Here is a 16,785-nt window from a genome sequence, read left to right on the forward strand (position 1 = left end):
TATCGAGACTAACAAGCTGATCTACACAACAGCAGCAGTGATCAGAGAGATGCTTGGCTACAGGTTGAACAGCAACAAGGAGAAGGAGACTAGAGGCCAAGATCAAGGAGGGAGGTTAGCCAACTATCGGAGCTGCAGAAAGGTGTGACAAAGACGGTAACAATCAGACGAGACTGCCTGGATTGATTACAAGAGGGCGTATGACTCAATGCCCCACAGCTGGATCCTGGAATGCCTAGACCTGTACAAGATCAACAGGACTCTAAGAGCCTTCATCAAAAACTCAATGGGGATGTGGCGTATAACACTAGAGGCCAACTTCAAGATCATAGCACAATCACCATCTACCAAGGAGATGCTCTGTCCCTACGCATACTGACTACGGAATGGAGCAGTTGTCAGCCATCTCCTGTACATGGATGACATCAAGCTGTATGTCAAGAGTGAACAAGACATTGATTCACCGAACCACACCACCAGGATATACAGCAATGACATTGGAATGTCATTTGGACTGGAGAAATGTAGTCGGATGATAACAAAGAGTCAAAACTGAGGGAATCGAACTACCAGAAGGCAACATTGCAGACATAGAGGACAGCTACAAGTACTTGGGGATCCAACAGGCAAATGGGAACCACAGAGAGGCTGCTGGGAAAGCTGCAACCACCAAGTACCTGCAGAGGGTCAGGCAAGTCCTGAGGAGTCAGCAGAATGTTAGGACAGGATCCGGCCTATCAAAACCTACGCCCTCCCCGTCATCAGGTACCCTGCTGGGATAATAAGCTGGCAAAAGGAGGAGATAGAAGCCACTGACATCAAGACAAGAAGGTTCCTGACCATGCATGGAGGATTTCACCCCAAGTCCCGCATGCTAAATGGAAGGAAGGAGGCCGGGGACTGGTGAGTGTCAGCACCACATTCCATGATGAAACAACCAATATCCACGAGTACGAGGAAGATGGCCCCAACTGACCGCGTGCTCAGTGAATATCTCAGGCAGCAGAAACTCAAGAAAGAGGAGGAAGGCGAGGAACCATCATGGAAGGACAGGCCCCTGCACAGTATGTTACCACCGGCAGATAGAGGAAGTAGATGATATCCAGAAATCCTACCAGTGGCTGGACAAAGCTGGACTTAAAGACAGCACAGAGGTACTAATCATGGCAGCACAGGAACAAGCTCTGAGTACAAGATCCATAGAGGCTGGGGTCTATCACACCAGGCAAGACCCCAGGTGCAGGCTGTGTAAAGATGCCCCTCAGACAATCCAGCACATAACAGCCGGGTGCAAGATGCTAGCAGGCAAGGCATACATGGAACACCATAACCAAGTGGCCGACATAGTATACAGAAACATCTGTGCTGAGTATGGACCCAAGCTCCAAATGGGAGACGCTCCCTAGAGTGGTGGAGAATGACTGAGCTAAGATCCTGTGGGACTACCAGATACAGACAGACAAAATGGTGGAGGCTAACCAACCGGACATAGTGGTGGTAGACAAACAGAAGAAGACAGCCGCCGTGATTGATGTAGCGGTTCCGAACGACAACAACATCAGGAAGAAGGAACAGGAGAAGCTCGAGAAATACTAAGGGCTCAGAGAAGAGCTCAGGAAGATGTGGAGGGTGACGGTAACGGTAACTTGATGCATGTTCCATATAAGAGTGCCAATAGAAATATCAAAAGTGAGCTGTGTCATCTGGTGATGTTGGCTGGTAGTGAGACCTGCTTATGTGTAGGGACTGCTGGTTGAACCTAACTCCATGGCTCAGCAGGACAAACTCTGTACTCATTTTTGTTAAATACCTTGATATTCTTTGAGTCTACTCACATGTTGGGATGTATTCATTTCCAAGAAGGCAGCAGTAACGTACGCACTGAGAGTCACTTCATCAGATACACCACCCTGTCAACAGAAGACATCATTGACACTTATCATGTAGTCATCTACTAATCAGAAGGCTGATGGTTTGATTCCCCGCTGCTCCAGCCTGCATGCCAAATAGTTGTGGGCAAGATACTAATCCCAAGTTGGTCTCTAGTGCATACTTTGTATTTTGTATAAATATGTGTGAATGCTACATAGAAGGCAGTGCTGGTGTGAATGGAGCAAGATGTATGGAAATTATTTCTTAAATAAAATAATAGAATGTACTGGTGTGAGCTATTACAGTATTTAATACAGTGTTTTCCATGTATGCATGACATTATTAATAAAATTTGTTAAAGTGCGTCCACACTGGAGGCTGTTTCCACAGTCTAACAGCAAAGAACTGCAGGTTACCTTCATTCCGTTGTGGAAGAGTTTCCCGGACTTTTCAAAACAGCCATTTTCTTGTTGTTTATGTTGCAGCCAGGACTTAGACTCTTCGATCTTTCTGGGATCAATATAGACGAAAGACTGAGCTTTGGCAAAACTTCTTACCACAAACGCAGTCAGCCTGACAAAAAGAAAACAACACTTACACGTCTTACAACGATGGAAATGTTTGGCTGTGAGGTCACATTAAGAGAAAGAAATACTGATCATTTTGAAAATAAAGTTGAAATTTCAAGATTAAATTTGAAAATGTATTTTGAGAAAAAAGCCAAAATGTAGGCGAGTTATTTCAGGACAAACTGCCACGGTTGCTTTACCCTCTGAATTAGTGAAATCGTACTTCAGACTCAGTTTTAGTAACAAGGAAGGAACTGATGTCACTTGTAGCAAATGAAAACCATGTGGCAGTAAGTATAAGTACACTGAAAAGCAGAAAGTGGTGCAGAAATCTGCATGTGGTTAGATTTGTATAAAAGGAAATAGCTGCTAATGTACAGATGCAAGGATACCGATGGTTACACGCTCGTGGAATAAAGAGGATCTATGCTGTATCACAAGACAACTGATTTATTTCACTACATCTACACAAGGCATTTTATACAGGGTATAGCAGTCGTTTGAAACAACAACTGTAATCATTTTAACTGTTTTCTTAGATTTGAATTTGACTTTTTTCACAAAACAGTATTAAGACTTTAATATTGAAATAGTATTTAGACTTTTTTTTAAGTAGAATTACAACTTTAATCTTTAAAATTTGACTTTATTCTAATAATGATCAATAACATTTTTTATGTGGCTCTAATACTCCTTCCTACCTACTAAATTACACAGTATTAACCAAAAGTTATTGGTAATGTTATCTTAGTCAAAGGATTAAATGGAGAATTATTTTAAGTATTAGAGGTAGACATGTTTATGTTATTAATGGGTAGTCAAACTTCAAGAAACGTCTTGTGTTTGGTGGGATATTTAAAAACTAGTGTAACCTCTCTGGTTTATGACATGTTTGATCAGTGATGTTCTCACCAAGTGTTTCCTGGTCCTGTTCCAAATGTGGTGTAAGCACCATCAGCACTTTTGTAGTTGAGCTGTCTTTGGTATCCTGTAACAACAGGGACACAATGATCGAGACATTGTTGCTATGGTGATGATTGGACTCCATTTGTTTATGGATCTGCATGTGTACATCAAGATTTGGGAAATTCTACGACTCTTGCTGACAGATGAGGAAAATGACACATTTGACCCAAAACTGTGGCTAATGTTCTGCCTCATGTCGGCTTGTTTCTTGAACCGTGTGTGTTGAAGTGATTCAAATGATTTCCTTCTTAGAGGAAACAATAAAAACTTGCCACTGGTGAGGAAGTTAGTAGCTTTTTCCATGATGGCTGTGGTGAGCTGCTGTGTGCCTTTCAGGTAGTGGAGGATGTAGATGTTGGGGGCCAGGAGAGCCATGTTCTGCTCCCCACATCCATACGGCATCTGCAGCAATCCATCCAGGTTCTTCAGAGCCCGGCCGAGGATGTCACCTGATCAAAAACACTGATTCACTAAAACTAACAAAACTAGCGTGAAACAACTTTGTATTATTGGGCAAAGATAACCTGAATAATTTCAATATGTAATTTTAAATGATGATTTCATTTGCTGAGCGAAAAAACATCCAAACTGAAAATCATAGCTTGACTGTGATTAACCAAATATTTCTGAGAAGACTGAGTTTCATTTCACCAACCAGACCCAGACCTGATTAAGGCCAGACCTGCTGGATCAAGAAATCACTCAAGTACAATCTGTTTGACAAAGGGAAGCAGGCTAAAAGAAACACGTCGTTGCCATGATTGAAAGAAATTCAAAAATAGGCGAGAAGTCTTGAGATCTATCAGTTTGGACAGGGTTAAAAACAATTTCTACAGGTTTGGAGCGCCAGTGCACCATGTTGGAACCCATTATCCACAAACTGAGGAAACTAGAAAAGATGTGGCCAAAATTGGGTTCAGGTGGTTAGTGACGGAGGAGTCTGGTGCCCAGTGTTAAATCATGCCTCTGCTGTTTCAGTAGCACGCCACAACCTGGAGGGAAGAACTCTCTACCAGGAGAATGTCCAGCTATCAGTTTGTGCCTTGAATCTCAAACTTGGGCGATTAACCCTCTGGGTCAGGGTATAATTGGCCGTTTTTGACTACTTTTGATTTTACCTCTATATTTCACCTTTAAAAACTGTTTGTCTTTCCTTGTTTGGTATCGTTACTTTCAGCACAACTTCAAATATTTGAAATTTGAGTTATTTTTTCATTTTGGCATACTATATTAGCACAATTGATCTAAATTCAGATAAAAATGTCAAAATCCGAGTAGAAAAAGTTATATTTTTTACTGTAAAACCCACAAACATATTTAACGAATCATTTTCATAACTTGAAATGCAAATAGAAGTTGTACATTTCTAAAAAATTATGCACAAGTTTTACAAACAACAAAGTTATATGGTACTATTTACCTAAAACTGCAGCCCAGACCTCAGGCGTTTTTTATATAACGATTTAAATCTATTTACAGAACAATCAGGTGTTCTGCATCAAATAAGAAGGCACACAAATTATTTGTGCCAGTCCAAAAAAATGGTTTGTATTCAGTATAAGACAGAGGAGAACAGCACAGGCCTAAACCCTGCAGGTCTGAGAGCAGGAGGTGTATCAGTCCTGTTTTCCATGTGGGAACAGCGTTTACACTGAAATCTGCCTTTGGTGGCTTTTTTGGAGCAAATGTGACATTCAGCAGTATAACTGACACACAATACAAAACAATAACTACGCAACACACTAACTATAGCCTCCAAACATGCTAAACGTCACTAATGTCTCACATATGAAAACTCACTCTCTCTCTTTCTTTCGCTCGCCTACTAAAACTTCCCCTTCTCCCTAAATAACTAAGTGCCACATGTTGCCATATCATTTTTTGATTGGCTGACATGTGTTTTGTAGTGTTTTGTGTTGTTTCACAAAAACTAAATTTAAATAGTTATAAGTTGAAATGTAAACATTTTTTTGTATTATATGATTTGATTTATTTATTACATTTTATGTGGAGTGAATAAATAAAAGTATGTTTACGGTGGCCCCTAGAGACAAAGCACGTACAAACTCCAAAACACGTACAAAAGACAACAGAAGTGCTCCAGGATGCTCAGCGCAGTTTTGAGCTTTTATTACCTAGTGGCTACACAAGCCAGCAAGTACCAACGACCGGATTTGGTGTTTGGTAGTAACAGGTAAATGAACATTTCTTTGAACTTATTTCAATATATATGAGTGCTTGTGTATAATATACACAAACAATATACATATGCTTTCAATTGTGTAATTTAAGTGATCTAGGTAGCTCTGTTTTGGAAGGTCAGTTAACGCTAGGAATGTGTTTTTGAGTTTGTACGGGTTTTGGACTTTGCGTGCTTTGTCTCTAGGAGCCACCGTATATATTTATATGTTAACATATAAATAAATCCACTTTTTTTTAAATTAGTAATTTCTTTTGTGCATAATTTATGTTGCTGTTGATAATAGAGATGGACCGATCCGATATTACGTATCGGTATTGGTCTGATACTGTCGTAAATTACTCGATCAGATCTCGGAGAGAAATAAAAAATGTAATCTGATCCATTAAATATCAAAAAAGCACCTCACAAAACTTGCGACACAACTCGGCTCATAACCGTAGCACGTCGGCGCAGTGTGCGTCACGTGATAGAGCGGCTGTGTGTATTTGTAGCCTCGCTACCAAACCAGCATTTCATCTCCGAGGAAGTTATCCCAGAGAGAAGTAAAGCAAGTGTGTAAGTTCATCTCTGAATGTTTGTAAAGCGTTCCCACGTTAAGCTTAACAACCGATATATGGAGCGACTGACTCTTCCTGCTGCTACTTCAATCATGAAACTGATCAATGATCAGCTGATCGGCTTTTCTGTCGAGTCCGTCTCTCTTCTTTGTTTTTGGCCCACTTTGCACCAGAAAGAGGAAACCAGCGGCGGAACAACAGCAGCACCTTTAACCTTGATAAGCTGTTGTTAGAATGTATTTAATATTACTTTCTACACCAGGATCCTTTTCTACGTAGCTGACGGCTGGTAACTGTGCAGGGGCGGATCTAGCAAAGTTTAGCCAGGGGGGCCGATAGGGCATGAACAGGGAAAAGGGGGCACAGAGACATACTTTTCTTTCTTATTCTCATTTAAAATGTCTAGCTTTTAATAAATAATTATCTGAGTCTTACACCCAAAGTTTTAATCCTATGTAAAATATATAGAAGTCCATTACTGTATATAGTAACTGTTAAGTCTAATATACCCTAGTAAGCTATAGTACTTTTTCCTTTGGGAAGGTACCATCTGTGAATTCTGCAATTCTGTTGAAGAAAGATGTTGAGTCTATTTAATTATTCTTGAAAAATAATTTATTTCTGTGCATGTTTTTCACACTGCATCAAATTAAAGTTGATTACGTTGATTAAGCATCATGAGGTGGAGGGTGGAGGGTGATTCCCTTTTTTTTTTTTTTGCTGGGAGTTTGCAACCCTAGTTAGGTTGCTTACTCTTTAAAATACCAGAATAGGGAGGATGGAGTAGGTTTAAGTTTATTAGATTGATCAGTTTTGCTGAACTATGAAATATTTTGGGCGCAGTGTATTTTTTCCATACAGGTATAACAGAATAGCTTTAGTGTTGTTGTTTATTTAAACTTGAGTATGAACTTATACAAAATGCAGCAAGATATTAACCCTTTAAAACCGGTCGGAGCGGGCACGCTCTGTTTTGTGTAACTATTTTTAAATCCCGGTAGCTCTGCAACCACGTGAGCTAGTGCAATAATTTTTTTTGCATATGAAACCGGAGGAGTTGTACTTACATTTTATGCCATCAGCTTGTCCTAGGTCACAGTTTCCTTCCACATATAGCTTTGCAAAAACTGCATAAAAAGCTCTTTCAGCAACAAAAACATAATATTCCAGAAACACGCTTTGCTGATGCGATCAGCTGTTCATAACACTTCCTAGGTTGGAATAGACATCAGCCCGAACTTTCCCATGTCAGCCATGACCTGCCCGAAACCGGAAGTGACGTCATTTTTGCGGAAATGTAGTCTTTTTACCATCAGGGCCTCATGAGCCTGTACTGGTGTTTTTAAAAGTTATCTTTGACTTTATGACTTTCTGTGTCGTTTCTGGGATGCTTAGGACTCATATTGCACTGCTGGAAATAGTTTATTTTGATGCATATTCTGCTTTTTTGCAAATTTGCACTATAATTTTTATTTTCATTTTTCCTGCAGTATATAAAAATTGGTGTATCTCAAAAATAAAACTATGAAGACACTCAAAATAAATTTCCTGTGGTGGGAAACTATTTTGTGCAACTTTTTTGTATTTACAGTTTTGAGGGATAAGCCTCTTACATTTCTCTAACTAGAAATATATGTTAAAAAAACAAAAACGATTTTCAATTTTTTTGTAGTTTATTGCACTTTTTTGCAATTTATGTAATTACTATGCACTTAATCCATACATATTATTAAAATTTGGGCTATAACGGTTGTATTGATGTATAGCAACTTGAAATGCTCCCAAAAATAGCACTACAACATGTAAAAATATAATATAAGCTCTGGCGGACTTGGTTCTATGGTAGGTCTTAAAGGGTTAAAAAAAACAGTTTTTTGATTAAAAAACACACTATATCGGATTCATATTGGTATCGGCAGATATCCAAATTTATTTATTTATTTAGTTATTTATTTATTTTTTTGTCTGTCCCATTTGGTTCTTTAGCCGTCAGAATTGTTGTCTGAAGACCAACAAGGATACCAAATGGATTTATTTTGCCAAATGGATCATCATGGCATTGCCGTATTGGTCCATTTGATCAACCTTTGTTGTTATTATTTATTTTATTTTCAGTTGTTACAGATGGGACAGACATGACTGGGGGATAGGAAAGGGAGAAAGAAAGAGAGGAAGGGAAAAGGGACAGTGAGAAAGGGCACTTACAAAGACAAAGAGAAAAAAAAATCTCCTGGATCATCTGTTGAGAGAAAAAGAAGAGAAAACAAGCAAAAAAACAAACAAACAAAGCAACATACTAAATACAACACCATCACGTTAATCTAGCTAAGTGTGAACAGCAGTAAATACTAAATACTGAACGCGGTTGTGCAGCACGCAGGACAGACAGCGCACAATGTGCCCCGAAGCAGCAGCCAAGAAAGGTGTAGTTTGTGTCTACGAACAGTGAACACCCGTGTGCACACCTGTGTGGATCAGCGCGCTTGTATTCAAAAGGTTTCCCCATGTAACGGTCTGCTAGAGGGTGTGGAGGGCCATAGCCCCGTCCCCCAGGGCATGAAGCAGGCATGGAGGAGATCCAGGCTCCAGACATCCAGAGGCCCCAGAGTGCGAGAGCCCAAGGAGTACCACCGGAGGGGCATCCGTGTCACCCTCCTGGGAAGGGCTGAGGAGATCCCCAGACGAGGGGTCACCCAGTAGCCACGGAGCAGAAGGCAGAGGGGGCTGCACTGGCGTGCCCGCCGGCTCTGCCGGCAGCCAGCTGTGCCAGAGTGAACAGAGTCGCAGACCCCGAGGCCAGAGGCCCGAGGGCCCCCTTTGCCCCGGATGAGGCCTGACCGAGCGACAGGCACCAGGCCCCGCCAAGTAGTCACCGGGAGTGAGCTGGTGCATACCTGAGCGCCCAGCCCCGGACACCAAGAACCACCAATGCACCAACCCCTGAGGGCATCAGTTACCGGCAGGGAGTGTGGTGAGGGGAGATAGGCCTCCACACTTTGGAGGGCCTGGGAGTTCCCAGGGAGGTGGAGTCTAAGACCCGACTTGACATATAGACACAGACAAACAGGCACACACAGACACAGACTTGCTTTCCCACCCTCATGCACACATATACAAACACTCAGCACTCACCCAACGTAAGGATAGACATACATGGACATGTACACACAATCATACTCCCCAAACATACTCTATGCCCTGGGTCCAGGTACCCTCGACCCCAGAGGGGGAAACGGCACCCAGACCCAAGAGATGTGACCCTTTCCCCCGGGGTGGAGGCAAGCAGACCACCCCAGGCTCCACAGCAGCAGGGAGGCCAATCGGACAGCCAACACCTCCTCCCAGCCCCCGCCCCGATGGCTAGTAGAGAACGGGGGTGTGTGAAGACCCCATACCTCCCTCCTCCCGCTCATGTGTAGTGTTGCTGCGTGTTGTTCTAAAGTGCATTTAAAACAAGGGAGGGCATGGTGCTGCTGCCAGAGAGCAGCAGGTGTTAGCACGGCCCCTCCCGAGAACCCTCAATGTCTACATGGATTTAAAATTGAGAGGTGGGCACCGGCGCCAGAGGTAGGGTTGAATACACAGACAGTCCACTGGACGCCGTTAACGTGGTCACCCTCAAGGCCCTATATATATGTGTGTGTTATGAGAGTGTGAATAATGTGGATGTCTAAGTTGTGAAATAAAATTGAGGCACAGGTGGACAGAAGGGGACAGAGGGGGGGGGATGCCTCCCCTGCACCCTGGTGACACACCCGCACCACAAGGCCCTACCTGTGTGGATGGGTGTGGTGGAGCGGGAAGAGGGAGGCAGCCGGGGATGGGGAGGAAAAGAAGGGAGGCACCCCCGTCCTCTGGTACCCACCAAGGCAAGGGAGCCCAGGCCCATCCAGACCGGGGCCTACGGCAGCAGCACCGCCAAGCCCCACAGGACCTGGGGAAGCCCACCCCACCGCAGAGGAAACTATACCCACCCCAACATTCAATCATCTCCAGACTACACAAGACAACAGACACCCAGGTTAGGTTTATTCTCCACCTCTCCTATGTCTCTCCCCCACCTGCAGAGTGGACTTCTGCAAGGATGGAACAACCTCCCTGCCAGTTGAAGAGCCCCCCCAGTTAGGCCGATGCACCAGAGGCCCCCTGCACCAGGGCTGAGCCCACCAAGAGTCCTTTGGACTCTTGGTGGCGCTGTCACTTGGTGTTCGCTCGCTCTGTGGTATAGTATCACTTCCTGTTCCTGCTCAAACACAGTGGTGTTTCTGAGTAGCTTTTCTGCTTAGCAATTTAATTTAAATCTTTTGATACATCCCTTTTTCATAGTATAATCTTAACGTGCTTCATCTGAATCACCCTTTCTGTGTACTCACTACCTAATTTATAGCCAAAGTATTCACTCACTGTCTCTTTACTGTTTCGCTAGCTTAGCTTAGCTCGTAGCCGACTCGTTAGCACCATGGCTACTTCACCTGTCCCTCCTGCACTTTCCTGCTCATTGTGTCAGATGTTTAGTTACTCCTCGGCCTCCTTTAGCAGTAATGATACCTGTAATAAATGTAGCATATTTGCAGCTCTGGAGGCCAGGATTACTGAATTGGAGACTCGGCTTCGCACCCTTCATTCACCCGTAGCTAGCCAGGCCCCTGTAGCTGGTGCAGCCGAAGATAGCGTAGGCCCCGCTAGCTGTTCCCCGGCAGACCCCAAGCAGCTGGGGAAAGAGGGCGGCTGGGTGACGGTGAGGAGGAAGCATAGTCTTAAACTGAAGCCCCAGGTACACCACCAACCTGTTCATGTGTCTAACCGTTTTTCCCCACTCGGCGACACACCCGCCGGGGGTCAAACTCTGGTAATTGGTGATTCTGTTCTCAGACATGTGAAGCTAGAGACACCGGCAACCATAGTCAATTGTCTTCCAGGGGCCAGAGCAGGCGACATTGAAGGAAATTTAAAACTGCTGGCTAAGGGTAAACGTAAATACAGTAAGATCATAATTCACGTCGGCAGTAATGACACCCGGTTACGCCAATCGGAGGTCACTAAAATCAATATTGAATCGGTGTGTAACTTTGCAAAAACAATGTCGGACTCTGTAGTTTTCTCTGGTCCCCTCCCCAATCAGACCAGGAGTGACATGTTTAGCCGCATGTTCTCCTTAAATTGCTGGCTGTCTGAGTGGTGTCCCAGAAATGATGTGGGCTTCATAGATAATTGGCAAACCTTCTGGAGGAAACCTGGTCTTGTTAGGAGAGACGGCATCCATCCCACTTTGGATGGAGCAGCTCTCATTTCTAGAAATATGGACAAATTCATTAAACCCCCCAAAATATGACTATCCAGAGTTGGGACCAGGAAGCAGAGTTGCAGTCTTACACGCCTCTCTGCAGCTTCTCTCCTCCTGCTACCCCCCCAAAAACCCATCTCCATTGAGACTGTGTCAGCTCCCAAAAAGACAAAAAACAAACCAAAAACCAGCAATAAACAACTTAAACATAAAAAATCACAAAGAAAGAACAATACAGTATCCACATCTGAACCAAAGAGTAAAACAGTGAAATGTGGATTATTAAATATTAGGTCTCTCTCCTCCAAGTCTCTGTTAGTACATGACTTAATAATTGATCAACAAATCGATTTACTCTGCCTTACAGAAACCTGGTTGCAGCAGGATGAGTATGTTAGTTTAAATGAATCAACACCCCCGAGTCATTCTAACTACCAGAAACCTCGAAGCACAGGCCGAGGGGGCGGTGTGGCAGCAATTTTTCACACCAGCCTATTAATTAACGAAAGACCAAGACAGACTTTTAATTCATTTGAAAGCCTGATGCTTAGCCTCGTCCACCCCAGCTGTAAAACTCAGAAACCAGTCTTACTTGTTATCATCTATCGTCCACCTGGGCCTTACACAGAGTTTCTCTCTGATTTCTCAGACTTTTTATCTGATTTAGTGCTCAGCTCAGATAAAATAATTATTGTGGGTGATTTTAACATCCATGTAGATGCTAAAAATGACAGCCTCAACATCGCATTTAATCTGTTACTAGACTCAATTGGCTTCTCTCAAAATGTAAAAGAACCCACCCACCACTTTAATCACACTCTAGATCTTGTTTTAACATATGGCATAGAAACTGAATATTTAACAGTGTTTCCTGAAAACCCTCTGCTGTCTGATCATTTCCTGATAACATTTACATTTACAATAATTGATTACACAGCAGTGGAGAGTAGACTTTATCAAAGTAGATGTCTTTCTGAAAGTGCTGTAACTAAGTTTAAGAATATAATCCACCCACTGTTATCATCTTCAATGCCCTGTACCAACATAGAGCAGAGCAGCTATCTGAACGCTACTCCAACAGAGGTCGATTATCTTGTTAATAATTTTACCTCCTCACTACGTACGACTCTGGATACTGTAGCTCCTGTGAAAACTAAGGCCTCAAATCCAAAGTCCCTGACTCCGTGGTATAATTCTCAAACACGTAGCCTAAAGCAGATAACCCGTAAGCTGGAGAGGAAATGGCGTGTCACAAATTTAGAGGATCATCATTTAGCCTGGAGAAATAGTTTGCTGCTTTATAAGAAAGCCCTCCGCAAAGCCAGAACATCTTACTATTCGTCACTGATTGAAGAAAATAAGAACAACCCCAGGTTTCTCTTCAGCACTGTAGCCAGGCTGACAAAAAGTCAGAGCTCTACTGAGCCAACCATCCCTTTAACGTTAACTAGTAATGACTTCATGAACTTCTTCACAAATAAAATTTTTATCATTAGAGAAAAAATTACCAATAATCATCCCACAGATGTAATATTATCTACATCTACTCTTAGTACCATCGATGTTAAGTTAGACTCTTTTTCTCCAATTGATCTTTCTGAGTTAACTTCAATAATTAATTCCTCCAAACCATCAACGTGTCTTTTAGACCCCATTCCTACAAAACTGCTCAAAGAAGTCCTGCCATTAATTAATTCTTCGATCTTAAATATGATCAACCTATCTCTAATAATCGGCTATGTACCACAGGCCTTCAAGGTGGCTGTAGTTAAACCTTTACTTAAAAAGCCATCTCTAGACCCAGCTGTCTTAGCTAATTATAGGCCAATCTCCAACCTTCCTTTCATATCAAAAATCCTTGAAAGAGTAGTTGTCAAACAGCTAACAGATCATCTGCAGAGGAATGGCTTATTTGAAGAGTTTCAGTCAGGTTTCAGAGCTCATCACAGCACAGAAACAGCTTTAGTGAGGTTACTGACTCTAGGCCTCTGACAGTGGACTCATCTCTGTGCTTGTCCTGCTAGACCTCAGTGCTGCGTTCGATACTGTTGACCATAATATCCTATTAGAGCGATTAGAACATGCTGTAGGTATTACAGGTACTGCACTGCAGTGGTTTGTATCATATCTATCTAATAGACTCCAGTTTGTACATGTAAATGGAGAGTCCTCTTCAGACACTAAGGTCAATTATGGTGTTCCACAGGGTTCAGTGCTAGGACCAATTCTATTTACATTATACATGCTTCCCCTAGGCAACATCATTAGAAGACATAGCATAAATTTTCACTGCTATGCAGATGACACGCAGCTCTATCTATCCATGAAGCCAGGTAACACACACCAATTAGTTAAACTGCAGGAATGTCTTAAAGACATAAAGACCTGGATGGCCGCTAACTTTCTGCTTCTTAATTCAGATAAAACTGAAGTTATTGTACTCGGCCCTGAAAATCTTAGAAATATGGTATCTAAGCAGATTCTTACTCTGGATGGCATTACCTTGGCCTCCAGTAACACTGTGAGAAACCTTGGAGTCATTTTTGACCAGGACATGTCCTTCAATGCACATATTAAACAAATATGTAAGACTGCTTTCTTCCATTTGCGCAACATCTCTAAAATTAGAAATATCCTGTCTCAGAGTGATGCTGAAAAACTAGTTCATGCATTTATTACTTCCAGGCTGGACTACTGTAATTCACTATTATCAGGAAGTCCTAAAAACTCGCTGAGAAGCCTTCAGCTAATCCAAAATGCTGCAGCAAGAGTACTGACAGGGACTAGAAAGAGAGAGCATATTTCTCCTGTTTTGGCTTCCCTTCATTGGCTTCCTGTTAAATCCAGAATTGATTTCAAAATCCTGCTCCTCACATACAAGGTCTTAAATAATCAGGCCCCATCTTATCTTAATGACCTTGTAGTACCATATCACCCTATTAGAGCACTTCGCTCTTGCACTGCAGGCCTACTTGTTGTTCCTAGAGTATTTAAAAGTAGAATGGGAGGCAGAGCCTTCAGTTTTCAGGCCCCTCTTCTGTGGAACCAACTTCCAGTTTGGATTCGGGAGACAGACACTATCTCTACTTTCAAGATTAGGCTTAAAACTTTCCTTTTTGCTAAAGCATATAGTTAGGGCTGGACCAGGTGACCCTGAATCCTCCCTTAGTTATGCTGCAATAGACGTAGGCTGCCGGGGATTCCCATGATGCATTGAGTTTTTCCCTTCCAGTCACCTTTCTCACTCACTATGTGCTAATAGACCTCTCTGCATCGAATCATATCTGTTATTAATCTCTGTCTCTCTTCCACAGCATGTCTTTCATCCTGTTTTCCTTCTTTCACCCCAACCGGTCGCAGCAGATGGCCGCCCCTCCCTGAGCCTGGTTCTGCCGGAGGTTTCTTCCTGTTAAAAGGGAGTTTTTCCTTCCCACTGTCGCCAAAGTGCTTGCTCATAGGGGGTCATATGATTGTTGGGTTTTTCTCTGTATTTATTATTGTGCTATCTACTGTACAATATAAAGCGCCTTGAGGCGACTTTTGTTGTGATTTGGCGCTATATAAATAAAATTGAATTGAATTGAATTGAATGTGCACCCACCCGCCCACAACCTCGGCGACACACCGACGAGGACCGAAGCCCCCAAGGCCCAGCCAGAGCCCCATCATGGAGACGAAGCACCCCCGAACCCCAAGCCCTCCCGCCTGCCCCGGATCCACTCAGGGGCAGCCAGGCTGCTACCAGGCCAGTAACCTACGTCCGCCAGTACAGACCATCCCCCAGCCCCGCTGCACGCAGCCACGAGGAGAACACCCTCTAAGAGCGACCAGAGCCACTAACCAGGTTATGACCACAACCCCCCGGGTTGAGCCCTCCAGGGCTAACGTCTCTAGGGGTTCTCCTGGCGCCCTAAGCCCGTCCCAACCTCCACATCAACCACAATAGTGAAGGCAGGACCAAACCATGACCCCCCACCCCCACTAGGTGATGAAGCCGATCAAAGGAGCCCAGAGGGATTGATCTAATGTGGTGGCAGAGGCTGTATCAAGACTAATGTGATCTATTAGATGGTTTTTATATTGATTAGAATTAAGATTATTTTTATTTTTCCAGTTCATGAGGACCGTTTTCTTGGCGATGCATAGGGCAGTAAAAACAATGTGGACTGTATTAGTTTCTGTAGTGACATCATCCAATTTTCCCAACAAGCATACTAAAGGGGAAGTTGGAATGTTACATTTCAGACACTTTGATAAGTCTTCACATATCTCACGCCAAAACTTCTGCACTGGTGGACAGAACCAAAGAGCGTGGATGTAATTGTCTGGTGTATTGCCTTGACAGTGTGAGCAGTTGTTGGAAGATGTAAAGCCCATCTTGAACATCCGATGACCTGTATAGTGCACTCTATGTAGTATTTTGTATTGTATTAATTGCAGACTGGGATTTTTAATCAATTTAAAGGTTTTTAAGCATACCTGAGACCAGAAGTTTTGGTCTAAGCTTACTGATAAATCTGCTTCGCAATAGGAAGGGATATTGATTCATCTATTTTAGAAAGTGTTCTGTATATTTTAGATAATAATTTGGGGGATTTAAGAGTAAGAAAGTGTACCGCACTTGGTGGTGTTTGTAATTCAGCTTGACTGAGGTTAAATTTCTTTTTTACTATGGATTTAATTTGTTGATATTCTAAAAATCTTTTCTTGTTTATTCCATATTGTGTAACTAGTCTGTCAAATGGAATAAATTCTGTTCCCTCTAATATATGTTCTAAGTATTTAATTCCTTTACAACTCCATTCTGGAAAATTAATCATATTATTGTTTTGTAATATATCAGGGTTATTCCAGATAGGTGTACGTTTGCATGGGATTAATGAGGACTCTGTCATTTTTAGAAACTCCCACCATGCTGTCAGAGAAGAGCTGATGTTGATGCTTTTAAAGCATTCATGTCTTTTGATGTTTGAGCTGATAAATGGTAGGTCTGAAATTTCTAGATTATTACATAGTGCCTGTTCTACATCTAGCCAGGGCTCATCTAAGAAGTTGTGTTTAAACCATCTAGAGATGAACTGAAGCCTGTTGGCTAAAAAATAGTGATTAAAGTTAGGCAGATCTAATCCTCCTTTATCCTTGGTCCTTTGTAATGTTTTTAAGCTGATACGTGGGGGTTTGTCTTTCCAAAGGAATTTAGAAATACATGAGTTTAGAGATCTGAACCAATCTTGTGATGGCTTATTTGGGATCATTGAAAACAAATAGTTTATTTTTGGCAAGATCATCATTTTTATAGCGGCGACCCTTCCCATGAGTGATATGGGTAAAGAT

At 42.5% G+C, this 16,785-nt stretch overlaps 1 protein-coding gene across 2 annotated transcripts in view; it reads right to left on the reverse strand.

The window, feature by feature from the left end:
• The window catches only part of LOC102079326 (alpha-2-macroglobulin), a 47,569-nt gene that overhangs the window by 4,444 nt on the left and 26,340 nt on the right, over positions 1-16,785 (reverse strand). For both annotated transcript variants that reach the window (XM_019357187.2, XM_019357186.2), the window contains exons 24-27: positions 3,680-3,856; positions 3,354-3,429; positions 2,289-2,445; positions 1,836-1,910 (exon numbers count right to left, since the gene is read on the reverse strand). In XM_019357187.2, coding sequence (XP_019212732.1) covers positions 1,836-1,910; positions 2,289-2,445; positions 3,354-3,429; positions 3,680-3,856 — 485 coding nt within the window. The remainder of the gene's footprint in view (positions 1-1,835; positions 1,911-2,288; positions 2,446-3,353; positions 3,430-3,679; positions 3,857-16,785) is intronic.

This window comes from Oreochromis niloticus, unplaced genomic scaffold (genome assembly GCF_001858045.2).
Source record: "Oreochromis niloticus isolate F11D_XX unplaced genomic scaffold, O_niloticus_UMD_NMBU tig00007510_pilon, whole genome shotgun sequence".
In the NCBI taxonomy this organism is placed as follows: Eukaryota; Metazoa; Chordata; class Actinopteri; order Cichliformes; family Cichlidae; genus Oreochromis; species Oreochromis niloticus.